We start from the raw sequence: 27,990 nt of genomic DNA, 5'->3' as shown, positions 1-27,990 counted from the left end.
TTCAGCTGGTCCACATTGAGATTCTTAAAGGCGGGGGGGGAACCAAACAAAGCCAAAACCGGATTCAATCCACTGCTTCCAGTTACTGTTTGATAACACTGTGAGTACTGTACACAATGCCTTCTGCCCGAACACGTTCAAGTATTGGTCCATACACATTCTTCGTCAATGGTATCACCATGCCTTTGGCATCTATTTCACCTGAAATAAAGACAGGGGAAAAAAAAAACGTTAAGTGCTTTACTGGGTTTACTCGACAAGGCTTTGGTAACAGCGGGGTTGCAGGGTGGTTTCCGTGAGGAGAGACCGAGGCTGCCCCGCAACCTCCAACCGCAGGGCACGGCTGAGCCCCTCGGCCACGGACAAGGCACCTCAGGGATAAAGTACTTCAGAAAGGGTAAAATGCTGTGCACCAGTGAGGAGTGAGGAAAAATAGTGTGAGAATGTTCCAATTTCAGCTGGGACAGAGTTAGTGCTTCTGTTCAGCAGCTAGAAGAGCTCTGTGTTTTGGTTTTAGTCTGGGACTTGTTATGAGAAGAATGCTGACAGTGCACTGATGTTTTTAGTTGGCACTGAGACCTCAAGGACTTTTCAGCTTCTCGTGTTTTTGCCAGTGTGCAGGAGTACAACAGGATAGGGGGGAGCACAGCCGGGACAAAGGGTCCACAACTCCTCTCATGGTTTGAATTTAGATATAGGATTGAGGGCTAAACTGGCCAGTGAAGTATTCCATATCATGCCGCATCATGCCCAGTATAAAAATGAGGGTTGACTGGAAAGAAGGGGTTTTACTCTTCCAGGGGCTCTCGCTCTTGGACTCTAGGAGTGCTCTCTCACTCATCCAGGATTGTGATGTCAAGACTTAATCTGTTTTGAGATCGTTAGTCTGGGATGTGACAGGCCTTGGTCACCAGGTGGTGAGCAATTACACTATGCATCACTTGTTTGTATATATTATTATCATTACACATATATATATATATTCATATATTATTAGTAGTAGCATTAACTTGTTCTTATCTCACCTCACAGGTCTCTTTCCCTTTTCCCCTCTAATTCTCTTCCCCATCCCCTGGGGGTGGGGGAGCGTGCGCGAGGGGCTGTGTGGAGTTTAGCTGCCGGCTGGCCTAAACCACGACAGAGAACAGCCCTGTGACACCAATGTCGGAGAAGGAGGTGGGAAAGAGGTGCTCCAGGCACTGGAGCAGAGAGTCCCCTGCAGACCGTGGTGAAGACGATGTTGGAGCAGGGGAAAAGCATGAGAAGGAAGGAGCAGCAGAGAGGAGTTGTTATGGACTGACCACAGCCCCACATTCCCCATGCCCCTGCACCACTTGGGGCAGGGAAAAGAGGCTGCAGAGCCAGGAATGGAGAAGTGAATTTAAGCCTGCAAAAAAGGAGGGGGAGAAAGGTGTTCTAATCTGTCTATTTTTCACACTATCCAAACCTATTTTAATCGGCAAGAAATTAAACTAATTTTTCCCCAAGTTGAGTCTGTTTTGCCTGTGACAGTAACTGGTAAGTGATCTCCCTATCTCAACTCATGAGCTTTTTTGTCTTGTTTTCTTCCCCTGTCCTGTTGAGGAGGAGGAGTGAGAGAGCAGCTGGGTGGGCATCTGTCAGCCAGGGTCAACCCACCACAAATGCAAATATCAATTTACAATTATATAAATTTTCTTTTTTGTATTTTTTTCACATATACATATGCAGATTTATCAGTCCTGGCATTATGTTCTCACACAGCATCAGTACTGTATTAAAGAATAACAAAAAAAAGTTTGAAACATATAGTAGCGTACAAAGCTTGAATTTAATTCATAGATCTGTGAAACTGCAGTTAGGTGAAAAGCATCTAAAATTCAAAAGTTTGAGCTGAGTTTTTTTAAAATAACAACAACAAAAAAAACCCACCACACAGATTTTGCTCATTCAGTTAGCCAGGAGGAGGATGAAGTTCTGAAGATTAAGAGCAAGCATAGGGAAATCACACTATTTTGTTAAACACAGTGATGACTAGGCAGAGTCTGCCTGTTTATATACACACAACATGATCAGGTAATATGATCCAAGCCTCAAATTCAACCAATCCAGAAACTATTAGTGGAAGTCAGTGGTTTGCTCAGCACAGGTATATGTTAGCCGGCTTCACTGTGGCATAATCAATTGTAATTGTAATTTACCATGCTAAAGGCCTCCTCTACACCAGTCAAGGTTACATGACTAAGGCTAAATTTAAGGTTAAATGACTAAAAATCTCTATCGATTAAGTAGTAAATTAAGTGTTGTCACTGAAACATCCAAACATTCAGATTAAAAATTCCTGTAAACGAGTTTGATACATTTTAAAAAATATACATATATACACTTCAGAAACACTATACATCTGCTTTCTACAGGTAGGAAGATAGGAAGTGTTGAAATGCTGTTACTGAAGTCTGAACAGCCACTTACCATCTAGAACCATCTTAGCAGCAATAGCCGTGGGGTACCCGACTGTTTTAGCCATCGCAGAATATCCTTTGTTATCACCGTAGACAACCATATTGATAAATTTGTCTTCCAAATGACCAGAAGGATGCCTGAGACCTATTTCATTTCTCATAACAATCATATCTCTCTCTCCAGTGCCTAAGAGAAAAGCACACAAACTATTTGTTACTTGTATTTCAGTCACAGCAAGATGAGGTTCCTGATGACCAAGGCACTGTGCATACACAGCACATGTATCAGGGAAGTGACTGAAGACAAGGACTATTAAAAAAAAGAAGACAGAACATTAAAAGAAAGACAGAACATTAAAAGATGACAGAACATTAAAACTAAAAATGTAACAGGGAAAGAAAAGGTTAAATTGGGGGAGAACATCTCAAGACGTTAAAAAACCTAACATGAAGGTTTATTAATAAAGGAGAACAAACTAATCCAATTAAGTCTGATAAGAGATACTGACTTGTTCCACTCAAAGCCATGAAAAAGAGGAATTTCTCACGTACCAAAGGGCAGCTTCATCTCCATGTGTTTTGCAAGAGCTGCCACAATGGAATCTGCTGCTGGAACTGGTTCATCTCCCAGTAAACCTAGCCTGGCAGAAGAAATGAGACAGACTTATATCATTGCCTATCAACAGCTTGGTCTCAGTTTGATAATTTCCAGCTTGTTCAGCATATCAGTTTAACAGTCTCCACATGGACCAAAATGGATAGAATTGCAAATCTTTTTTTTTTTTTCAAATCTTTAAAAATCACTACAACATTTTACCATTTCACTGCCTCCAGCTGACTTTTGTCCTTTTCCAGTTTGTTAAATACAGCGTCTTTAAGAACATGGTACTCAGCAGACGGCTTAATTCCAACCAGTTTGCACATGAGCTCCTTCTGTATTAAAAGAAAAAAAGGTTCTTGAAGGCCTGACATCTGTTCCCACTCCTTTTCAGTTTCGAGAACCCACTGCTCCACTAAGCTCAGTTAATATCCAGGACTTCTGAGAGCACAGGTTATGCATACAGGGAAGGTGAGATAGTTTGAGATTTTTCATAGCAACAAGTGAGAACAGGGGTCATCTTTTCCTAACACGCTTTGTACCCCACCACTCAGATTCTTCCCCCTACTTTTTTGTCTTATCCCGTCCTCTGGCAGTGAAGAAAGAATATAGAAATATGTATAAACAAGGAACACTGGAAGGATGTTAGGGTGAAAGAGAAGCCACCGGGAGACAGCCAGAGAGTCAGAAACTTAAGGATATCTTTCAGCTGGTCTAGAATGTCCCTTTCAAAAGGAAGGAAACAGACTGATGAGATGAACAAGGTTCTAGCAATCCTGGGAATATTTCGAAAGAGCTGTCTGAAGATTTTTGTGCATATCCGAAGGCCATTTTGTGCTATCTAGATGCTAATTATTGTTTGCTTCATTCACAGCAAGACAGATAATAAACAGAGCTATGAACAAGATATGAAATGAGCAAGAACTGCAGAGTCTGTTTAAAAGCTCAGGTCAGCCTATCTCCTCTGCTTCCCAGGCAGAGCAGATCAAGGGAAAGTACTAAAATGTAACAACATTGCTGAGAAAAGGTTTGGAATGAGACTGCAGAGTTCCTAGTTTACACAGATTACATGACACTGTATCCTTACTCACTGAGGCTAGAAGAACTGGAAATTCTAGCCATCTTGGCAAAGAAAACTTGAAAATATCAACCCTAAAATTGAAAGTGGACAAAAATAATCTCAAAAAAATGATAAAAGTAATTCTGATACAGCAGCCCAAAAACAGCTGGAGTTTGGGAAGATGAGCAGTGCTGTACGCTAGTCAGAGACCAGCAAGACCGGGCCTCTTCACCTGGTGCTTTCTTCATTTTCAGAACACTCAAGACATTCTTAACTTGAAATAATGACATCATCACAGAAATACTGTGTTCTCCTCAGACCATTACACAGCATGAGCCCGGTGTCTCTTTCCAGATTAATGCTGATAAAGCACAAGGAAGGAAACAGGAGGCAGATCTGAATTTTGTTCACCTGAGTAATAGTGTTCCTCTCTCAGGGGTTTGCAAAATGGAAGAAAAATTTCTCACAAGACAGACAAACAGACCTGACAAGTAGTAAGCTGTTTGTCAATTCAGGTCTCTTTACACCATATCAAAATACGAAATTCCCTGCTTTGCGAACAGAGACAACCCAAACATTGACTGTCAAATGTAACAGCAGTGCATTATAGGAGTCATACCTTGGCCAAGACTAAGATGAAGTAAGGCATCAGTAAGAAAGACAGAAAGGCACCATAACAGAGGACAAAAAAATGCTTGTACAGAGTTTTAACAGAAAAAAAAAGATTTTATATACTCATTTAGGCACGATCTCTTACTTCTTCAGGCCCTAAGAAATACTTTTTCACTGAAGACGTTGGGCCAGTGCCCATATGGACACTGCAAACTCACAGCACTGCGGGCTGGATTCTGACTAACAGAAAAGTTAAGACAATTCATAAAAATATTGCACAGGACCTCTGAGGGTCATCTAGCCCAACGCCCTACTCGAAGCAGAAGTATCACCAGCACTCAAGTCAGCCGTGGCTTTGCCTAGCTGAGCCCTGAAAGCCTCCAGTATCAGACTCCAGAGTCTCTCTGGAGAATCTGTTCCAGCACTAAATTACAGTCCTGCTGAAGAAAATCTTTCTAATTTCCAGGAACAAAAAGCAGAGAACACCAGGACGCAATACAAGATTCCCATTGCTAAGCACTCCAAGCCTAGCAATGAGAAAAACATTAATAAAATAGAGGAAAGAAGGCAGAGTAATCACAGTAACTCACCCAGGTTAGAGGTGGCGTGGTTGACCTTAGCAAAGGATTAGGATCTGGATCAATTAATCCTAGTTTTACAAAGCCTCCCATAGTTTTGGAGTATCCCTGAAATAAAAGAATAACATAGTTAAAAATAATAATCACTCGAAACTGAGGTGACTATTTCTCCTTGGTTTGAATGTAGTGGTGGACACAACCACGGTAGTGCTAAGCGTTATTCCCACGAGAAGACAGCCACACTAACACGATGCCAGTGGAGTTACTGCTACAGAGAGGTACTTTTCCCAGCCCCTCTCCATCCCTCCTCCTACTTTTTCAATACTCTCTTTAATGACTTATTCTGCCATCAACATTCCCATGGCAGGTAGCATTGGTTCATGAGATCAAAGGGCTAAGCTGGCCCATAAACAAACTACTGAATACAGAGTGCCCAACAGTGAATTCAGCTCACCCCAGTTTTACACCAGTGTGACTGCATGGACATTAGATAAACTGATTTTAAAAATAAGAATCCTGCGTGTTTGTATCTTTCGTTCAGGAGTATCAGAGAGACAACCAGGACAGCAGTGGAATGGTATTTCAAATGAAACTGCGAAGGCTGCAACAGGCTGCATGATAAAAAAAGTCTCAGCTGGTTTCTGCTCATTTTGTTTGTATCTCGTTAACACTCCCACACAGCTGCTGGATATCTGAGAAAATACTTAGGTGCAAGTGACTGGAAACACTGTAAACAGGCAGAATGGTGGAAATAAAGTACCCTGAAAGAGGGCTAATTAAAATTAGGAGCCATCTCCACCAGCGCAAGGTTATCAGCTCAGACGGCCTTGCAGTGAGATCCTTCCGTGACGCTTCTTTCTAAACTGACTCCATCAGCTGTCTGAACTGAAGCTACAAAAGGCACTGTGAGGAGCTGTTGGCCTCCGCTCTGAACGGATTGCTTTCTGCTCTGCAACACAGCAGCATGTGCAAAGGGCCAACATTAACCTCCGCCCTGCTCAGCACTATGTTCTGGCATGTCAGTACCACGCAGGCAGAGGGTATGGCCAGCTCTTCCACGCAATCCGACCAACATCACCCCAACCCGAAGCGATGAACCTGCTTTGGGGGTTAAGAAAAGAGCACTAACCACAGAAACGTCATTCTTGCAGCACATGGATAACAACTCTTCAGGTCACCCTGACATTTTTGCTTTTCGTTGTGCTACCACTTACACAAAAGAAGAAAATTTTACCAGGCACCAAATGGAAGAGTAGATACTGTCATATTAAGACTTCGTGACGAGATAGATGCCTTCCACATATTTTTAGCTTCTGAACAAGAGATCGTATCTAGACTGACAAAAAGAGAGCTATTGCAATTTGTAACCTTTATTCCCCCACAGCTGCCTTCCATCTTCTGCTGCTAAGCAAGCCTCCCTCCCTCCCAGAAATAAAGGAAAAATCCTGTTGAATTGCAACAGAGGAATTAAGAGGGAAAGGACATACACGTCATTCCTCAAGTCATGTACAAAACAACAATAACTTAAACCTTGACATAAACCTTAACTCAATAGATATATCACAACATCCATAAAAGGTTTTTCAAGCCTTCAGTATGGTCTTAGCTTTACTCCTTAATGTATATTGACCAACAAAATAATAAAAAAAAAGAAATCTGAAAGAAAAAATATTATGTTTTGATTCTACTTTGTGCACCTAACAAATGAAAGGAAAATAGTCTATCAGTTAGCAGGAAAACACATTTATCTCTTAACATTTTACCTAACTGACCACAATGTTAAAGCTGCTCGGATTCAAGATTTCCAGTTACTTTCTCAGTTTGATGGAAAACTATAATTTTCTGTAAGATTTTTATATTATGTTTTTCATAGGAACATAAGCAACAAACTGGAAGTTTGAATTTTTATCAACTTTAAGAGAATAGATCAATTCTTAAAAATAGGTAACAGCAACATACATCACACAAACCCATCAGATTTATTTAACGTTTTAAAAATCTTCTATTGATCTAACACCAAAGACAGAGCCAGAGGAAAAAAGACACAGACTATGCAAGCCAACTGACCAGCTGCCTATGACAGGTAAAACTGTTTTTCTGGTTTGGAACAAACACCTGTTAAATAAACAAAGTAAAACTACATTAAAAAAAAAGAGAGAAGTGCTTTCACTTCTCTCTCAAATTAAGATAGTGAAGAGCTCATAAATAGCAAGTACAGAGCTATAAAAGGCTGACTTTTAAAGACACAGTTTTCTTGAAACGACAACATTCCTCTCTTGAGGAAAACAATAATTGATAATAATAACAATAACTTACTTTGTATCTTAAGGTGCCTCTCAACAAAGTGTGAGCTGTCTGAATACCATACGGCTCAGCATATTTTGTACTGTCTCTGTTCGGAAAACCTTCAAGATTTAATCCTGGGAAAAAATCCATCGGGGTAACAGTATCAAGTAACGCTCCTCCAGCTGGAATATTGATAATCTAAATTTTGTGAAAGAACAGCAATATTATTTTGGTGTAGTGTTATTTAATTTATTTTACAACACAAAAGATGAAGTGTGCTCAAAATAGGAACAATATGCTTAGTGTTTCTGGTGCAAACAAAGGCCCAATCTAAATGAAACAGTTGCACAAGCCATTTATACATCTCCTGTGACACAGGAGCATGCACTGTGTCAGCCATTACGAACCAAAGGGCTAAAACAAGCCACATCCTTCTCACAAACACTGTTCATTCCTGCTGCACTTACATTAAGGTGGCAGGTTCCCATTTCACTTACATTACTGTAATTTTGGAGCACCTCTCCAAACTATACCAGTGTGAAGGCAGAGTCTGCCCACAGGCTCCTTGCTTTTTGGTCTTTTTTTTTATTCTTTTTCTTTATGGGGCAGGAGAAGGCAAATGGAAAGAGAAGGATGGGGTTTTGTTTCTTTTTTTGAAGATTAAACTAAATCAGGGATATCACACTAGTATAGAATTGCTGCCCATGTGTATCTTTACTTGCAGCTACAAAGCACAAAGAAAACACACTGTTGAAGGAAAACAAAATATGGTTGACTAGTTCTATTATCACTCCCAACCAAAGCCTTGAACCCTGTTCCCTTCAAGCAGCTGATGCACAGATCTGCTATGCAGCATCAATATAAACTCATTTTGTGACTTCTGAGCAAAGGGGCAAGGTTTCCTTCTAGAAGAAAGACTAAAGCAATGAAGTCTGCAGCAACGCCGAAAGATCTTATTGTGTTTGTCAGGCAAGATGCTAGTGTGGAAGAATCCTGCACAACAGTCAAAGACGGCTAAGGATTTAGTGGCAAGGAGAAAAAAATTGTGCAATTGACTGACAAGCTCACATTGTGCTCTCATAATGACTCATTCATATGTAGGATCTAATTTTTCCTAGCAATGGGTGAACCAGGTCAGAATTAAATAAGAAACATTTTCACATTCTCCAAGAGACCCTTGCATCTGAAACTTATAACTATGTGTTGTTGCTTTTTAAATAATGATTCAGAGTACAATCCCTGAATTTCTCCTTTCTTACTGCAATAAGAACACTAGAGCACCAAAATGTCATGATAAAACATCTCAAATGATTTCTCAGTTTTGCAGACCAAAAAGTTTAGATAATTAGCTAAATTTTACAGCAGTTATACAAGGCAATCTCCCTGACATTTGAAGAGCCCCTCGCCAGTAATTACTCTGAGCAAGTGGGAGTGATCAAACAGATAGGACTAGAAAGCAGAAAGGTGATAATGGCTTGCAACAGCTTTGCACAAATCAGTTATCATCTTTCCATAAAACAGACGCAGTGACATTTGCTAGGTTAAGTCTACTCTAACGACTCCTGCACAAACAGCAAAACAGAGCTTATATAAAACACACCAGAAAGCACTGTACGCTTTCACAAAACCCACTCAGTAAGCTACTGGTATTACAGATTGCACCAAAAGAAAAAGAAATCAAGAGTTCTGCTATTTCTGCTGTACACTGTGGAAGTATAGAACGAAGCTGTTTGGTTTACAAACATGACTAGAGAGAAAACCTTTGTTTCACATAGCCAAAGACAGGGTAATTAACTGGAAAAGGCAACACACAACAGGGATGGAAGTTGAACCCAGAACACCAACCTCAGTCCAGTGCTTTAGTCATCAGAACATGCTCCTTCTCTGCAATCAGATCCCATATAGTAAGAATTAAGCTGGCAGCAGCCAGGCACCGTCATGCTCCAAACATAGGATTAAGTGATGTATGCACATCGCTTAGGGAACTGGCTTGAAAGTAAACACAGCACCTTACCAATCCCAATTCCCTCCCTAGCCCAACACCACCTTCTTTGTCTGCCTTTAAATGGAAACGTTAGGATTACTTCACCTCTCCGTTTTTTAAATACGTAGCAGACTGAATTGTATTCAGCAACACTCCTTGTGGACTCCAGCTGAACTTGTATCTCAGAGGATTGTCGGAGTGCTCTGGAGCTGGTAGGCCACCGCAGAAAGAAGTGTAGGATACAACCTGTCAGATTCATTCACAGGAAAGAAACAATGAAGAGAAGACTGACCAGGATGCAAACAGTACAGAGCTACCCTACAGCAACCCCATGAGTTCTTAAACTTTTTGTTGACATTAACCACCAAATAGGCAAAATCAGAATATCTACAGTGGACACGGGAAAGCAAAGGAATTTCACTGAGCAACACTGTCAAGCTGTCACACTGCAGGCACTGTCCATAAAGGAAAGGAAACCAAAACATACACTGGGGCAAAGCCATCTTAGTTGATGGTCTCACCAATTGGATTAGTTGGCACCAAACTCCAAGAAACAGAAAAAGTAAGGTGTCCAGAGCCCGTTACACATTAGTGACATGCCAAAAAACTGGCTGGTGTTAAAGGAACAACTTCACTAAGAAAATCTTGGCAAAACTATGCACTACCTGCCAACCTTACCGTAGCACCAACTTCTTTTGCCTTGTCAATACATTCCATCGCCAACATATGGTCAAGACCAGGATCCAAACCCATTTCGCTGATAACTGTAATACCAGCAGCTTCTGCACTAAAAGTAACAGAAATGCAGAGCTGTCAGAATATTCACTATTACTGGCCTTTTGTTCAGGAAATCTGTCCAACAAAGGCCCAGCGAACTTTCCCCAACACAGTAAATTCTGGGATCTGTTTGCAGCTTGAGGGAAAATACAGAAGCAGATGTTAAAAACTGAACAGCAACAACTGTCTAAGAGTCATTGTAGCCTTGGTTTCTCTTACTTTGCTGCAACACCTAGGGGCTGGCGGAAAAAGAATTTCCTACCAGCTACTCCACATGCCACGTTCTCCTGGACAGTGCTATAATGCGGGAAAGCAGCAGTGCCGAGTACAGCATAGCACTAGTCATAATTGCCCTAAACAGCTCCTGCGGCGGAGAGAGATTGAGAGGCTTACTTTCTCAAATTACAAGTATTTGGGTTTTCTTATTTTAAGTTGCCTACACTCCCAGAGCAGCTCTCTTATCACCACAAACTGAGGTGATTTATCTTATTTTCAAAATCACTTTGTGTTTTGACAAATGAGAAGTGTCTTTTTTTTTTTTTTGAGAGCATGGTATGACCTCTTGGCATCACAGAAAGAACAGGAGGAGAGGCCCCTAAGCCTCCCTCATTGTCTGCAACACTGGGTCTCTACCTGTCTAGCTTTCTCTGGTTTATCTTTTGTAGAGATACAGCATGTACAATTCTCATCTCACTACCTTGAATTCACTTCAGAGTTTCCAGTACTGTGACTGAGAGCAGCACCTAGATGAAGCTCCATGCCCAAAACAACTGTCAATCATACAGTAAGTAGGACAACAGAAACATTAGAATAGTTAGAACTGTCATCAATTTGAGACTAATACAACAGGGCTGCCCAAAAGAAGGTGGCATGAAGGAGGACATTACTGTAGATACAATAAGTCAAGAATGAGTTTTCGTTAGGGGAATGTGAAGGATGACAAACAAGCTAGCTGTCAGTGGCAGAACAGGACAGTCCAGCTGCTCAGTTCGAACATCAGCCCAGCTCAAACATCCTAACAGGTTTGAGGGGAGAGGCACATTAATACGGAATAAGATGGGGCATGCAAAAAAGCATGTTCCTGTGTTTAGAGCACTAGTTTGACCAGATTGGGGCATGCACTCATTTCTCTCTGCCACAGTCTCCACGTGCAACTTTGGGCAACGGTACTTAGTCCTCCATCATAGAAAGGGAGGGAGAAAGAACACAGAAGAAAACAGTAATTCACAGTAAGTGTTGCAGGTGTAACCGGCTGCAAAACATTCAGATAATGCACTAAAGAAGGAAGGAACACCAGCGAGGTGCTACTCTCATACCTACCTCTCCTGGAGTTCTTTCATAGCTGGTGTTAAGTAGCTGGCTGTTACCAAGTTCACTTTGTTGTCAATACATTTCTTAGCAACCAAAGGATGTGCTGAATAAGGCAGCAAACTACAAATGAAGGAGAATTATGCAACATCAAAATCCAACCAGTTACTCATGCTGTCACTGGAAAGACAATCACAAATGTTTTCTGTATGCCTACAAAAGAGCTCAAGAAAACTCAACAGTCACACCTGCCTTGCCCTGAGCAGTTTCATACCTACCTAAGCGAAACACCACCCTATCAGAAGAGCATTGTCATATGCACTCAGAACAGGGTGCAGGACAACAAGGGAGTCATTCTCTAGATGGCACCCTTTGTCACAAATCTCTTTGTAAAAAACAAACCATTGACCTCTTTCTGAGGCCACCTTCTAAATAGCCATGCTGGAGGTTTAGAAGATGCAAAACCCTAAAACTATTCTTGAGAAAGCTTCTGTTACAATGATCTTGCTGAAGTACTTTGTGAAAAGCATGCTCTACACGGAAAGGAAACAACACTCGTGACATCTGTGGCAAAAGGGACAAAATGGCAAGGACTATGAAGTCATTTCCTCCCCTGCTTCAATACCTAGAAAAAGATCTTTCTGAATGGGATATTCAGCAGAAATGACTAAGATGCCAGAATTTCGCCTCCTCTTGCAAACACATAAATTTGATCCCAGGAACACTTACGCTGGCGGATGCAACTGGCCCCTCACACTAAGAAGGCTGTCCACGTAATTGGTGAATCCTTCTAAGGAGATGCTGCAGTCAAAGCCCCTTTGAAAATCGTGATGCCTCACTACCTGAGAAGGCAGTGGCCAGTTACAACTCTTTAAATACACAAATATGATGCCAGTTCTTGGGCATTAAAAAAAAAAAAGTTACCGTGTTGATTTAGGTCAGTGATCTAGAAGTAGCATGACTTAGGGTTGAGCTTATCATGTTTTACACAGAATTCTGACCTGATCACAAGGTCATGTTTCTTCACCAAAGAGGACAGCTTTTCCTCGTGCTTAATGACATCCATGTGAACTGAAGTAATGTTGCTGTATTTTTTCATCAGTTGTTCTAGTTGCTCCTCCACGACAGATGCTGTTTTAAAAGTAAAACACATTAACTGTTACCTAAAAATGAAGGTAAGTCCAAAACACTCCCACATATAATTGTGCTTTACACACAGTTCCTTCTTCCCAAAGAGAAGCAGCTGCATGAATGTTTTCCTTCACTAACAGTTGAAGAGAAATCGGGCATAAAGCACCTTACTTTCCCTAAAGCAGTCAATTTTATTATCAACTGCCACTCTCAAGTCGTAGCAGCAATAACTTCAAGAACAAGAATCTACAAATACTACTTACTCTCAGAAGTAAAGAACCACTCACTGCTAAATTGTGTAACGAGAACAGACTTGCAACCAATTAGCAAGTTTGTGGGGGTACTTAAAATTAATAAAAAGTTTTAACAGCAGTCTTCCTATGAGCAGACTAGGACAATATAAATTATTTATGTAAAACTAGAAGTCATCTCCCTTCTTTTCTACTCTATGAAGAAGTAGGTCTAAAACATGAGATAAAGGACTGCTAAACCTATCTTTGTGCAGGAGGACACCCCAGAACCCACCGTCTTGCATCACATGCACATGTCCTCCCAGCATGGTATTCTACAGCAGATCTGTCTACACTTGCCAGGTAACCAAGCACCCACATGGTGAGAAGACAGATAAACTAAACAGAAAGAAGCACACATTCACATCTAAGTGTTTTTTAAAGAAAGGGAAAAGAGTCTGCTGAATGAATGCATCTCTTATCCAGAAGTGTGTCATAAATATGTCATTAACTAGTTACAAAAACCTGACACTTACTATAGGCTAGGCAGGGTTGTGATCCACCCCAAAAGCATACTCCATGTCTTTAACTCTGACCCCTCATAAAATCCTGTCGTAAGGTACATCCTACATTTTAAAAAACATACATACAGGAGGTTCAGTCTTTGATACCTCAGACAAACACTTGGCACTCTTTGGTAAGTGTTGAAACACACTGAAATAAAATTACAAAGTTTTCAAAGAACAAGTGATCAAACCACTGATGGAAGGATAAATGCAGATTCTTTTGGAATCCTTAGAAATGTGCCGTTATCTTGGATCTAAAAGCAGATTAAAGAAAGTGTTTGAGGGTAAAGAATGCAAATAACAGTCACACAAGAGGGATGCTCGTATGTGTATGTTCAGGCTCGAGAAAAGTCTTAGAGAAAGATCACAAGAAAGCCGTAAGACCGGTAGAAAACACTTTTGTTGACATAGGAGAAGGCAGCTCATCTGAACTAGAATAATCTTACCACGTGAGGTCTGGGAAAAATAAAATAGACAATCAGCAGAAAAATATATCAGCTCTACTATGCCCAGTCAAAAGCACCACTAGCCCATGCAGTTCGTTGGGGTTTTTTGAGATAGAGTGCTAATGGAAAAAGTGTTGGGGGTAGGGAGTCAGAGGATCAGACAAATGAAAAACTTTAAAAAGGAGAGAAAGAGAACCAAAGTACGAGTAACAAGCAGGAACTCACTGACATCCCACATACAGCATTATGAAACCAGGCAGTAATTTTTCTCCTCCTTATTTATTTGATGGACAATCACACAACAGACTTGATCTTCACACTTTGATTTGCAGAGGACATCACTCTTTTGAGTCTACCAACCCTTACTTAAATGAGTCATCCAGTGGTCTGCTTGCAAGGAAAAGGTGTAGGAGTAAATTAGAATGTCAGAAGCTCACATCATGGTCCTAGATGTATTAAATACTATTGGCGTTCATGAGCTCATTGATTTGCTGGAGAAGCACTGTACAACTAGAAAGGTAGGGGAAAAAAAAGTAACTGCCTACCCCAAAAAGTGCCTTTCCTTGCAGGTTTACAACCTCATGTGAAACAGAATAATCAAATAGTATTGAAATAGGCAGAGGTTTTGTTCTTGCTTTGACTTTCAGATGGAAATACAGAAAAGGCATGTCTGGTGCTTCCCAATTTAAAGAAATACTGTGTTGCAGTGGCTCCTGTGGGAAGATCGCAATGGAAAAGTTGTATGCCCAAAGTGTTTTAAAAGCAAACTGGTTTTGGATTAGTGTCATCCTGCTGAAAAAGTTTTCAATTAGTGCAAGAACTTATCTTGAGGCCTAAAGCACTTTAAGTCACTACGCAGTACATATTTTCCCCTGGTTTTAAAAATGGTCACTTCCCTAACCTGGCCAAATAAATGCCGAGGTGAAGGACCCAATTGGGTTTTGATAGTAGCAGCTACTTCCACAAATGCACAGACTATTTCACTGAAAAGCAAGAAGCTGACTAGAAGTCCAAGGGGGGAAAAAGTCCAAAGAGGAAAATTTGTTTTTCTTTTTCAGGCTGTGCTTGGTTTAAGCGAGACAGGAAAACCTTAACTAGTTTAAGGTCTTGATGAACACGCAGGTTCAACATAGCTAACTAGCAGATTTAGCAAGCAAACATGTGCCCAGAAAAGCTTTCCCCATCCATCATTCCATGTAGCCTGTACATATATAGATAAATCTGATTAAAAAGAAGTCTTTCAAAACTATTTCAGTACATTTTAACAGAATTCCTATTTAATAGCCAAGAACAGCTTAATAGCTTAAAATAAAAATAATTCCCATCATTCACCGATTTTAACATAAAAAAGATAAAAACCTTTGCTTATGCTAACTATGACTAAAAGGCCCGGATTCAATCTGACTAGTTTCAATATTTACCTATGGCTTAGTCCTACCAATCCTGCATATGCTAATATTATCAATAAAAGGGAGAAATCCAGTCTCTGATTGCCTTCACTTGTTCCTTCCCATTACCTTGCTCCTACTGCCATCAGCACCTCCCGTTATAAGGAAAGCGGAACTGAAAAAGCAATCCAGGTGAAAAGCAAGCAGTATTCGCCACATCTGAGTGAAAGTGAATTGGTTTCCTGTCCTGGCTCACCATGTTGTCAGCACAAGGGCAGCAATGGGAACACAGACAGGAGAAAGGAGTGGGTAACGATGGCAGCAGGTGGGGCACAGGCTCATAGAGAATTAAAAGCATGTGTGCCTCTGTCTTAGGGCCTTATTTCCTTATGGCCTTTCCAAAGTCGATGGGAAATAAACATTGCCAGGGAGTGATTGTCCATACCCTACAAATCAACTTGCGCTGAGAGAAAAGAGCTAGGCAGAATCATCTACAGATTCAAAGCAAAAAAAAAGTTGACTACATCAAGGTTTCCCAATTAAGATTTTCATCACTCGGATTTGAAGTGGTGTAGCCTAACAGCAGGGAACCAAATGTGACACTGCAATGTGCATTTTATGCTTTCTTCATTTACCTGCCTGCTGTCAAATATTAGACAAGTAACATTTTTGTGTCTCTTTCCTTCTGAACTGTTGGGTTTTTTTGTATGCTATTGAAACTGCAGTTTTTAAGCTACCCAGATAAGAGGGACCTGCTAAGTTTGCACAGTGCTTGGCAAAACAGACCTTCCAGTTCACCTGGTTTCCCTTACTGCTACTGTATTGCAGGGACTAGACGCAGCCTCTGGACTGATGACGGGATGGACACCGCAATTACAGATGGACACTGCTGTAATTCTTCCCGGTTCACCACATCTGGCAGTGCTAAGAACAAGGGTGCAGCTTCCTTAGAGTTCCCCTCTTCTTCCTAGTAAATCCTTTCCCAGGGCTTAAATGTTCTACGGTTATCATCACAAAGGGTAGCATAAGTAGACAAGTATGAAAGTGGAATGAAGGGAAAAAACAAACTAAAGCAACAACAATAACAACAAATATCAACATAAATACAACAGTATGTTTTAAAGGAAACCAATTCCCAGCAAAGTATCTTTCAGGCAACATAGCCTGGGTTTTAAATCTGTAATCAGGGTAGAATCATCATCGAGGGTACGGAAAAGTGTTTCTGAGATGTCCAGCCTGAAATATGCTACAGATAAAACCAAAACAGAGGAATAAACAAGTAGGCATGTGGGGCTGATGGGAAGGTCAGGGCTTGAAGGTTTACCATCACAGTATTGGTTATAACAATAGCAGAGGTTTCACTCATACGATGCCTATAAAAACAATTTCACCTTGTTGTGGCTGAGGCTGGAAAAAAAAAAACAATCCCAAGTCTAAAGCAGATTAGAAGGAAAAATACTTCTAATTTTCCTATAGGTTAGCCATGCAAACAGTAAACTTTTACTGTTGTTATGCCATTTTCAAATCAATTATGTAAACTCAAAATGCTCAAAAAGCTACAAAATCCTTTTATGTTAGGCATAATAATAAAGGTTATCTCTGTCTGTTCTCAGAACCAGAGAGAGGCTCTGCCACACTAGAAGTTTAAATAAGACACAATTTTTCCATGAAAAACAAGCAAAGTCTTACATACCAACTGTGATGTCGACGTTGGAATCTCTAGTGAGATATTCAAGTACAGGACCAGAAACATAGCCAGATCCAAGCAATAAAACCTTCTTCTTATTACCCATGTTCATCAACTGAGCGTATTCCCTAGGAGGTGTTACACGCAAAATTAAAAACCATACAGAAGAATGAAACTGGAAGCTGCTAAAGCTAACAGAATGTTTTAGTAAGCCTACAAGCCAAGAGCTCTATTCAGACCAAGAGTCAAGTTCCTGGCTATCTAACCCAAGATGGGCAATCACTGTCTAGTACTGCTTCCATTCTTCTGCTACATAACTTCGAGTTTCTTTCCTCTGATATAAACATGATCAAATCCCTCAACATCTCCACTGCTTCTCCAATTGCTACTGGCTGTTCAACAAATTTTTCCTCAGTTGTCATATTTTTATGTATTTATTATTTATATTTTTATATTTTTATTATATTTTGGAGAGGGTCTTTTTACAAGGGCATGCAGTGGTAGGACAAGGGGCAATGGATTTAAACTGAAAGAGGGAGATTTAGATTAGATATAAGGAAGAAATTTTTCACTCTGAGGGTGGTGAGGCACTGGAACAGGTTGCCCAGGGAAGCTGTAGATGTCCCATCGCTGGAAGTGTTCAAGGCCAGGTTGGATGAAGATTTGGGCAACGTGGTGTATTGGAGGGTTTCCCTGCCCATGGCAGGGGGGTTGGAACTAGATGATCTTTGAGGTCCCTTCCAACCCTAACCATTCTATGATTCTATGATTTTTCCAATGGCCAAATTACTGTAAGCTGATCACTTCAGGACCTCCAAGCGGTTTATGTCTCATTGGCTTATCAGAAAGAGATTCCAGGCTTTGCCTTGCTCCCTTTACATCACGGCTAACTGTTACAGTACACAAAACCATGCTGATGAAAGCGCATTTTAGCTAAGTTATACTAGATTCATATTAGTTCATCGTAGGAACATGGTAGCCAATAAGTCAAATACAAGTTAATGTCCAATTAAGAAATCCTGTTGCAGACAAGAACTTGGATTTGAAAACCATCACAGAGTGTTTCGATCAAGCTTCTACTATTCTAAATAAATCTAAAAAGTGGCTCTCCTATTGACTTTCAATATAAAATGTATTCATATCAGATTTTGCATTTCTTTTTGCCAACCAGAATAATGTAGTTCAGCAGTTGTTTAAATACACTCTCATAAATGTATGAATTCTAGTAGGAAAACAAATTTTGGTTGCTTATAATTATTTTTCCTTTTAGCTTAAATTTGCACTAAGTTGTAAAATCAGGATTGCAAAACTGTTTGTCTAAAGCATGGCATGAAGCACCCAGGAACATCAGGGGGCACAAAGCCTCAAACAACAGTGCTAAAGGACTGCCCTGAGTGAAGAGAGTTAAATCAATACCAATGCATCACCTCTCTAAACTATCTAAATTATTACTATAGGTTACTCTACATTTTGACCTTCACACAAGTTTTATAGATTTTATTTTTTTTAAAAAGTTAAATTATTATTTAATCCATTCATAGAAAGCCTCCTAAGGTCATATCCTTTCATATTATAAACTCAAGGACCTTCCACCTCCTACTGTCAATTCTAATAGAACATCTTCTTCCATAACTACACCCTCACGGGCAAGGGAAGAGAAAGAACTCCTCTCCACCCTTTACTTATTGGAAGCAGCCATGGTATGCAAGAGCTTGGAGCAACAGTGTTGACAAAGGGGAGACTTCCTATATGAAAGAAAGCTGGATTTTGCAATCAAACTTCTTATCATATTTATTATAAACTTTTCCAGTGTCTAGACTGAGGTCACACTTGGATCAAACATAGCATGTCTCCTCTAGGACAGGCACAAACATGACCTGCCAAATGACCCATCAAGAGTGGGAACAGAATCCATGCAGTCCCAGAAAAGAACATGTAGGATTACGCCTATTCTCTACATACAAGTTTAAATAATTCAGTTATGCTAATCCATGAGCAAATAACAGTAATACTTAGAGGTCCAAACTGTTACTGGGATACGCCATTACAGCTGTTGATGAGGAACTGGTAGCAGGTATGAAGCAAGTAAAGGTGAAAAGATGGCAAAAAGTTCAGTAAATCAAACTGCTCCTGCATTCTGATGGCACCCAAGGCAGTTCAGCTCCTATAGGCTGGTTATCCTATGTCTGAAATGTTCATGGACTTCCAAAGGGTCTAAGCAATTAGTCTAAATAGAGCCCTCAGAAATGAGACACAGCATAACATTTTGTTAGAGTAATAATACAAGCCACATAATTCCTGCAGGCCCTGAACAAGAGCCTGTCTCTAGCAAAACCATCCTACCTTAAGCAGGGAACTCCCTGCTTTCATTATCTCCAAAGTCTGCCAAGTAAAGGAAGGTATTGTTAGGAAGGTCCTGCTTTTATGACAGCTAAGTGAGCAACACCAATGAACTACTGAACATCACATGCAACACAGATTTGCAGAAATACCAGAAATCTACCCACAAAAACCCCCTTGGGAATGAAGTCTCCAGATTCTCAGGGTAGTTCACACAAGCCCATGCAAGCAACTACGGAGAAAGCAAAAAAACCCAGATTATCGTGCTGTGTGAGGAATAAGAAAATTTGTTACTGAGACAGCCTCTTGAGGTGGTCTATCAAACAGCACACAACAAAAATCACTGCGAGCTGAAGGCTGTGAGAGGCAAAGAGCTTGTCACTTTGGGTGGAAAACGCACCTACAGTTCATCATGCACAAGTTCACAACCAGAACTCCCAAAGTTCCCACAGAAAATTTGAGAAGTTTGGCATGCAAAAGTCAACACACAGTGCTTTTAGTGGATAGTGCATGCAGTGCTTGTGGTCAGACCAATTTCAACTTTCACATGAGGTAGAGTGCAGCTAGCACTGACCATGAACATGAAACCAGAGGTACCCACTTATTGTCAGATTAACATTTCTCACAGGTAAACTATAGGTGTTTGTTAATAATAGGGAGTATGGGGAAGGGATATCCAGATTATTTACACTTTTGTTAGCTTAATCCACTCAATTCTACTTCTTTCTTGTTACCACTGGCAGTTAACTACTGCAACAGTTTATGGATGAAGCGGTAGCTAAAGCTGTAGCTACAGGAATATAATGAAGAGTCTGAGAGTCTCACAGAGGCTCCTGAATACATCCAGTCACAGAACAATGCTGCACAGCACAGCACTTGAGCCACACCGGAGGAAACCAGATTCAAGGTACAGTAGAGAGCCTTTGCCTTTCAGCCAGTCCTTTCAAACGACTGTATGTTATATCCATCTTAAAAGGGCAAAGAGTAACAGAGTAATACTGGCATGTAGCTGTTTTCTGCCTCTGGTAAACCAGTCTTCATAACATAAGAAAAACGATCACTTTCTCAACTTCAATATAAGTTACTAACAACACATGTTCATCATTTAGGCAATGTGCATGAAGAAGGAAATCATCAAGCTAGGAGACATTTAGACACAGTGCAATATAGCAGCATTCCACCAAAACACAACAGTTAATAAATACAAAATGGGACACAGAATGCAGACAAATATTTTTTTTTAATCCTGAACCAAACAAACTTTATGAAGCTAATACATTACCTGCTCTCCCTCAATTTCTGAATATATTCATATTTAGCTGTCAGTGAGCCATTGGATGCAATCACTGCCTAGAAATAAACAAAACAAATTTTGAGAGTTTTTTGAACCTGTACGTTTTAAAGCAGAGGAAAACAAGCAGAGTGCCAAATTGCAAAACTTACATCTCGAACAACAGATGAGTAATTCTGGCTTTCAAGAGGTTCAGAGCCTTCTGATAATAGCTATGGAGATAAGTTATTTCAAATCAGGTCATTTTATTTCCCATAATTTTTTTCAGAGTGAAACATCAAGATTTTAAGCAACAATTAAATGCATGCAACAATACCAATATCTTGTAGATCTGAAATTCTCCTGGCCCTGATCAGTGTCACTTGACTTCTATGAAAACACAGGAATTCAAACAGCAGTTTGATTGCAAGTGATTGTTGAGTGTCCCAAGAAAATACAATTTAGACACCTACTACAGGGACCAAGAGCAATGAACCACCCACCAGAGCCTGTTTCCTCCCTACAGAAAGTGCTCTTGACAAATCCCTAAGACATCCAGATCACTAATGTCTCGTTCATATGTTGCTTTTTGAAAGTATTGTCTCAAGACTTAGAAAGCTTTTTTTCTTTTTGTGAAGTACAAAGTCAGTTATGTTCTACAGCAGATACCTTTTGAATGTATACAGGAGACCAGAAAAGCAACAAACAAGCAGACCAAACCTGAGCCTTTTACCTTCTTGTTGGACACATAAGATCTTACCATCTCTTCAATATACGGAAAAAGCATATCGCCAAAGTATTCTGTCGCTTCTATAGGAAGCTGTGCTGGCAGATTATCAATGGAACACATCAGAATCCCAGACCCTTCAACACTGAAAGAGAGAACATAGCTCTTCTGAACTACTTCTTGGTACCCGGAAGGTCCCACCTCTCAGAAGTGTTTTAAATGCATGACTTTTCAATATAACGTTTCACTGTACGAATTACAGAGGCAAGCATCAAAAATTAAAGAGTCTCCCACCTGTCATGAATAATATGCTGGTCAGCATCATACATACAAAATGGACTGTCAATTGTCGTACACTCCGTCATAAATTCTATGGATCCTCCAGTGTCTGCTGAAATGTCACATATTGCCAGAAGTCTAAAGCAATTGAACAAAAAAGACAAAGGAATGGAGCATTATCCAAATTACTAAGAAACAAAGGTATAAAAGACCGCAAGTGAACAGGAAATAAAAGAAATGCAAGAAGATCTATCAGACTTGTGGTTTCATTCATCTTAACCAATTTAGAAGTCAACAAAACACAATGACATCCAGAAATGTAATGGAAACCTGGCCCTGCTATAGTCATAAGATTTCCGTTCACATCAACAGGTTCTACATTTCACATGTAACTTCTCAAAGACCAAGAGAATCCACTCATCCATCATTTTTTCTCTGTACTCCATGTGCTGCCAACACCTCCCATTCATTATCCACCTACCAATTTCCCTGAGCTGCCACTGGGCAGTCCTGCACTAGAATAAACTTCAGCATCATAAAGGGAAACTTAAAGAGGTGGCTGCCTCCCTTCAGTTCACAGAGAGCTGGCACAGGTGGAGCATTCACTAACCTAACTCACAACCTCTCGCTCCGCTCAAGGTTAAGACTTAAATTCTTTATTTCTTATGTGAGAGAAAGGAAGGTGTCAAAAGTGGGCAGAGAAGAGACAAAGGCCTGCTTCCTCACCAGGATACATTGCCATACCCTCCTCAAATCCATCCCCAGATGAGTCTCCCAGAGAACGATTACACAGGATTATTTGACAAAGGGTGAGCTCCTAGCCACACTGAACAGAGACTAACCCTGGATTTGTACCCCATGTTTCATACTTAAAGCTATTCAGGGTTGTGAAGCATTCCAGCTACCCGCTGCAGAAATCAGAGGTGTTAAGGAATAGTTATTGAACTTGTACAAGCCAAATGACAGGGAAGATCCAACAAACTCTGCCCAGGCACAGAAACTTCTAGCAATAGTGGTGCAGTAGGCACATTTCCCAGATGTCACACTGTTTGTATTGGATTCCGCACAAGGATCAATGGTAGAACTACCTTTGCAGAAAGATAGCTGATACCTGTCAATCACTTGTACTGTGATGTTTTCAAAAACTCCAAACTCTGAAAACAAGACTGCAAAACACAGAACAACAAAAGCAGACTCAACGGGGCATTGTGCAACGTGCAAGAGGAACAACACAAGAAGCAGAATCATTTGGTAGATACTGTGGTGAAACAGCCTAACATTACAACTTAACCATGGTGCTGCAGAATTGTTACAAGTGAACTGAGGTGTCTTACTTGTGTGGTAACTCAGGACAGCCATCCGTTGCACCAGCAGCAGATCTAACTGGCACCAGCAGCTTCTGAGCATCCTGTCGACTTAACAAGCGAGGAGTATGTTGTTCCCAGTATATGCCATTAATCAAACAAGTTGTGTAAGGTGCAATCTGCAAAGAAAGTTACAGATGCCTGATGTTCTCATCTAGTACTTTTAAGTTGAAAGCGCCTGCTCTAGTGTTTTAAATGAACGCTCTCTCAATCGATGGATATGCAAAGGTGTAGTGACTACAAACACCCTGTGGAAAAGCTTTCATAAAAGAACAGAAGAGATGCTCACATCAGTGTTAAAGCGAGAAGTGTAAAGTTCTGGATGTTTATCATAGTCCACTGGATCATACAGTCCATCACGTTTCCTTACAAGATGATGATGACGACTTAACACTGTCCCATAGACTTTTCTGAGGTCTGAGGTTAAAAAAAAAATAAAGAAAAAATAAATTAGCTGTTAACTTGGACAAAAAGGGTTCCAGTACTTTCAATCACTTTATTGTCACAGCATACCTCCAGATCTGGAAACTTCCTTTAACTCATGTGGTTCCACAAATTCACATGGGAGGGCATTGAACATTTCTTGAGCACCCTGTAAACCATGAAGTAGGATTCAGGATGAGCAGAGAATATAAAAGTAGTGTAACTGCTCGTTTGGTGTGTGAAAATAAATATAATATGCCACACACAACTTGGCAGTCCTGCCAGAGAACATCTTCAGAGGTGTAAAAACTATTTCACACATATCCCCACTTATCCAAAACAAAGCTGCCTGGCCCAACGTACAACAAATTGACATCATCCCCCCTTACTGCAGTATGCCTGACCCACAATCCAACATCTGGTTCATATTTCTAATGGCAGAGCTGGGAGGCCTCAACTTGGCCACAATAGATGGTTTTGCTGTCACTCTGAGGAGCAGTTTCTCTTTAGCGAAGACCCCCGAAGCCACTCCTCACCAACCAGGCTGTTCTAAAGGCAAAGAACGTCAAGATAACTGTGATCATAGAACATAGACACACCATCGTTTTGTCCAGAAAGCACACATTTACCTAGGCAGTGATTTCCCTTTACAGCTGGAGCCTAGTTAACTGATCTTTGTTGTCAAAACCAGTGGTAAGCCTTTCCCTGTATCGTAAAAAATAGGACTAAAGTCCAGCACTTGTAAACCAAGTCAATACTATAAAAACAGACACAAAAACTCAGCAAGTACCAGAAAAAATAATTCTTTCCCCATACTTTAATAGGGTGATACAACACACCCTGTGAGCCCAGAGTCAACAGAGGGGAGAGAGGGAGACAAAAGTCACGCACATGGGAAAGGAGAGAGGAGCAGTAAGGCTTAACCCATTTTTTGTGGTAAGAAGTTAGTGTGGTCAGCCTTGTCAGGCATTATCTCATCTTAAAGGCATTAGTTTAGGGTACTTAAAAATTTTTACTGGCAAAGGAAAACCTGAAGTCCAAGCAAACAAACGAAACCAGCAATCCATTTAACCTGGTATGTATCAAACACCAAGAAGTTCTGTTAAAAATAACACAGCATTTCATCTTGAAGACAGGATTCTTACCTTAGAAACATTACCAGTGCCTGTAAACACAAACGTTAAGGGCCCAACTGACTTTGGCATCAGTCCCAGTGAAATTTCATACCCGGCATCCCGTACTGCCTGCACAGCCTGACTGCTATTCCTGTAGTTATGTGCCATCCCAATGTGCTGAAATCAAAGGCACAGAACCATCAGGATATTTTCCATATTCAGATACAGATAATTAGCAGTTGCTCAAATGTCATTTTGCTAAAGAAAAACACACGCATACTCTTACCATGAAGGGAGTGTGATGTCCAAGGGCTAAAAATCGTAATCCCAATCCATGCAGAATGTTGATCATTCCTATTGTTAAAAAAAAAAAAAAGAAAAATCATACCATCAGTGTTAGTTATGAATATACACAATTAGAAACTGCAGAGACTGACTGAAGTCCAAAACCATCCTGGATATTTTCGCCCATGTTTTAATATTACTACTTCACTGTTAAAGAAAGTCTACATAAAACCAGGGAAGGAGAAATTCAATAGCAAGCCATGACCTTAAACCTACTGTTTGCTCACATTATGCATTTCAGCACTATTTAATACTCGGATATCCTTTAATAAGATGCATTCACACCACCAGATTCCAAAGAAGGAAATAATAAAGAGAGTCTCCTGAAGAAACAGAGCCGAAGTTCAGTAGAAAGGAACGAGAACCATGCCTCACAAAAATCAGTGTAAAAGGGTAACAGAGTGACAAATAGTTGGTGTTCAAACTCGCAGGACTGACAGCAGCCATTTCTTTCAGAAGTCTATTCAGTCGATCTCTCGGTATTTACCCTCCCTCAGGTTAGTTGAATCGACAAACAGGACTTGAAGACAACACAGAACAGTAGATTTACCAGGAATCCACAGGACTTTTTGACATGCAGCCTTATCAAAATTAGGGGGCACAAAACAGAATGGAAAAAGCTCTTAAAGCAAGAGTTAAAAACGCAGTTTAAAACGCATAGCAAGCCTCAACTTTCAGGAAACGCAGACAACCAGAAGTATTACAAGAAGTTACTTGTTGCAAGCCTGCCTTTACTTTATGCACTATACCTGCTACACCAGCCCACTTTCCAAAGGCCACAACTCGCATTCCTTTATGATCAACCATTTTTTCATAGTCAAACAGTCGAATTTCCTGAAAATACATAGCAAACTGAGTATTAAAATTTTCAGTGAATGCAGTCAGTGGCACGTTGCTCTCCTAGGAACTACCTTCTCATATGCCTTTGTCATCCTTCGTGATGGAGGCTGATGAGCATGTATGAGAAAGGCAAACAACTCATAACAAGATTTAAGTATGAAAACAAAAACCTAAAGGTTGCACTGAATTCTTATTTTAAAGAGTCTCTGCACTGCCCGTGCCCTCTTGGCACAGAGCTCCCCAACATGCCACTCCAGCTGCTGCAGACCTGTTCACATCCTCTGCCAAGAGGCTGCTCATTTCTGAGTGAACTGGCTGCTCCCCTCTGAGATGACCAAGACGCACTCTAGCTTAATAACTTTCCAAGAAGCCTTTGTGCTCACACAACATGAACCTCTCTCGAGCATACCATGCTCGGAACTCATCTGCCTTACACACATAAACAGAGTACCACTGCAAGCACGAGATCCTCTGAGCAAGAAATACTCAGCTCCAGGAAAGCATACTGAAAACAGTCCTCACTAGCTATCTACAAATATGCATGCTGAAAGTAACCATACTAGGCAGCAAGCTTTCGATCACACTCGAGCATTAAGTTCAGCTTCCACCCCATGCTAACAGCCACCTGTCTTCACTATGACACTATTTACCTGTCTTAGAATCTCATCCAAAAGGGACATGTTTGCCTCTTGGGCTTTAATAGTGTGAGAGAAGAAGGCATAGTTCTTTTTAGGGATTAATTTGTCCTCTGGAGGTCTCTTCACACCTACTATCAGAGAAGCCTCGGAAATATCTTCTTGAATAATGCCACCTGCTTTGATGTAATCCTATGAAAGAGAAAAATCAAAGTAAATTATTCTGGTTTTTTTCATATTCAGATCTCAGCACATAAGCAACTAAAACAGAGGACAAACAGATAATTCTACAAAGCAGAAACAGGTTACTGCATGTAATATGTTCATAAACCTCTTTATCAAGAAGGGTATCAAACATCAAACTGAATTTCCATGCTAACAGCCTAATGTACAAGGCCAAAAAATAATTACGTGTTAGTAAAATTCTTCATCTTAAATTCGCAGCCTACAAAAAGGATATTCTGCCACATTTACTGTATCTTATAGTAGTGCAATAATGAAAAGCCCTTTGTAATGTGTTGAGATACACGGAAATACGTTTAGAGAAAGCTGACAAATTAACCTGAAGACTGATGACGTGATTTTATAAAATTGTATAAGACTAAGTCCAAGCTGAAGAGCAACTTCTAAAATAATGTTTTTCCATATCAACATTTGTTTATATTCTCCCTTATCTCAAGAACATATCAAAATTCCAGCTTTCAGTATCATAACTGTGTACCTAATGTGATCTGTGCTTTGGTGAAATCCAGCCCTGTGCCTTAATTAAAAGGCGATATGTGCAATGATCACTAATTGCCTACTTAACGTTTCAATTTTTATCCATTGGCTCAGATACCTTACAGCAGAGTACTACTGCTGCTACAACAACTGTAAAAGCTCTCAGTCCTGAAGCGTATAGCATTAAAGAAAAAACCCCTATCTCCTCATTTTACATGAGGAATGGGACTGAAGTAGGAATGGGATTCACCAGATTCGACCTTCCTTTTTTTTTCTAAAATACACGTATTTTTTAGGGTGTTGCCTCCATACAAACAGAAGACGAAACCACCAATGTTAAATGAATTCCCAAGTTTCTACTTCAAGAGCACCCAAAACTTCTTCAGAGGCAGAAGAACGGGCAAGAAATAAATAAAAACAACTCCCAAAACCCACCAGTGTGGCAAGATTACATTAAAAGACTAAACAAACTACTCCTTTTTCTCTCCACTAGGACACAATGACTCCTCATTTAACAACAAAATTAATAATGTTTTCTCATGTATATCCTTTGAATATTATTTTTCCCGTACTATGGATAATAACTGAACTATGGTTTTGCTTATCTAACTCAAAATGGAACCTTACCTTTTCATGGATGGCTCTCCGGTTTGACGGTTGCACCAAGACCTTGTATCCCATCTGTGTCAATTCCTTAACATGTTTTGGTGCTAGAGGTGCTCTTCTTTCCCATGCATTAACATCTTCTCTCCTGATTGCCAGCACAGACTTACGATGACGCCAACGCTTAGTGTGACGGAACGCACACCTACCATTTGTGTGACTAAAGGCTCGGAGCAT

General features: G+C 40.4%; 1 protein-coding gene across 1 annotated transcript; it reads right to left on the bottom strand.

Moving 5' to 3' along the window:
- Positions 1–82: 82 nt before the first annotated feature.
- AASS (aminoadipate-semialdehyde synthase) lies at positions 83–27,990 on the bottom strand. The gene is made up of 23 exons (XM_009986077.2): positions 27,778–27,990; positions 26,446–26,622; positions 25,705–25,789; positions 24,897–24,964; positions 24,641–24,787; positions 23,586–23,664; positions 23,362–23,489; positions 23,043–23,191; positions 21,724–21,846; positions 21,463–21,574; positions 20,876–20,935; positions 20,715–20,782; positions 17,099–17,220; positions 12,646–12,775; positions 11,657–11,767; positions 10,238–10,346; positions 9,665–9,805; positions 7,606–7,773; positions 5,302–5,397; positions 3,259–3,374; positions 2,994–3,082; positions 2,452–2,628; positions 83–201 (listed from the first exon to the last, which is right to left on the bottom strand). Exons 1-23 carry the CDS (start codon positions 27,988–27,990, stop codon positions 83–85), a joined length of 2,787 nt encoding a protein of 928 aa, XP_009984379.1.

The sequence above is a fragment of the Tauraco erythrolophus genome, chromosome 4 (genome assembly GCF_009769465.1).
Source record: "Tauraco erythrolophus isolate bTauEry1 chromosome 4, bTauEry1.pri, whole genome shotgun sequence".
Classification (NCBI taxonomy): Eukaryota; Metazoa; Chordata; class Aves; order Musophagiformes; family Musophagidae; genus Tauraco; species Tauraco erythrolophus.
The sequence above is the reverse complement of the archived record's forward strand: the minus strand, read 5'-3'. Positions and strand labels throughout refer to the sequence as shown.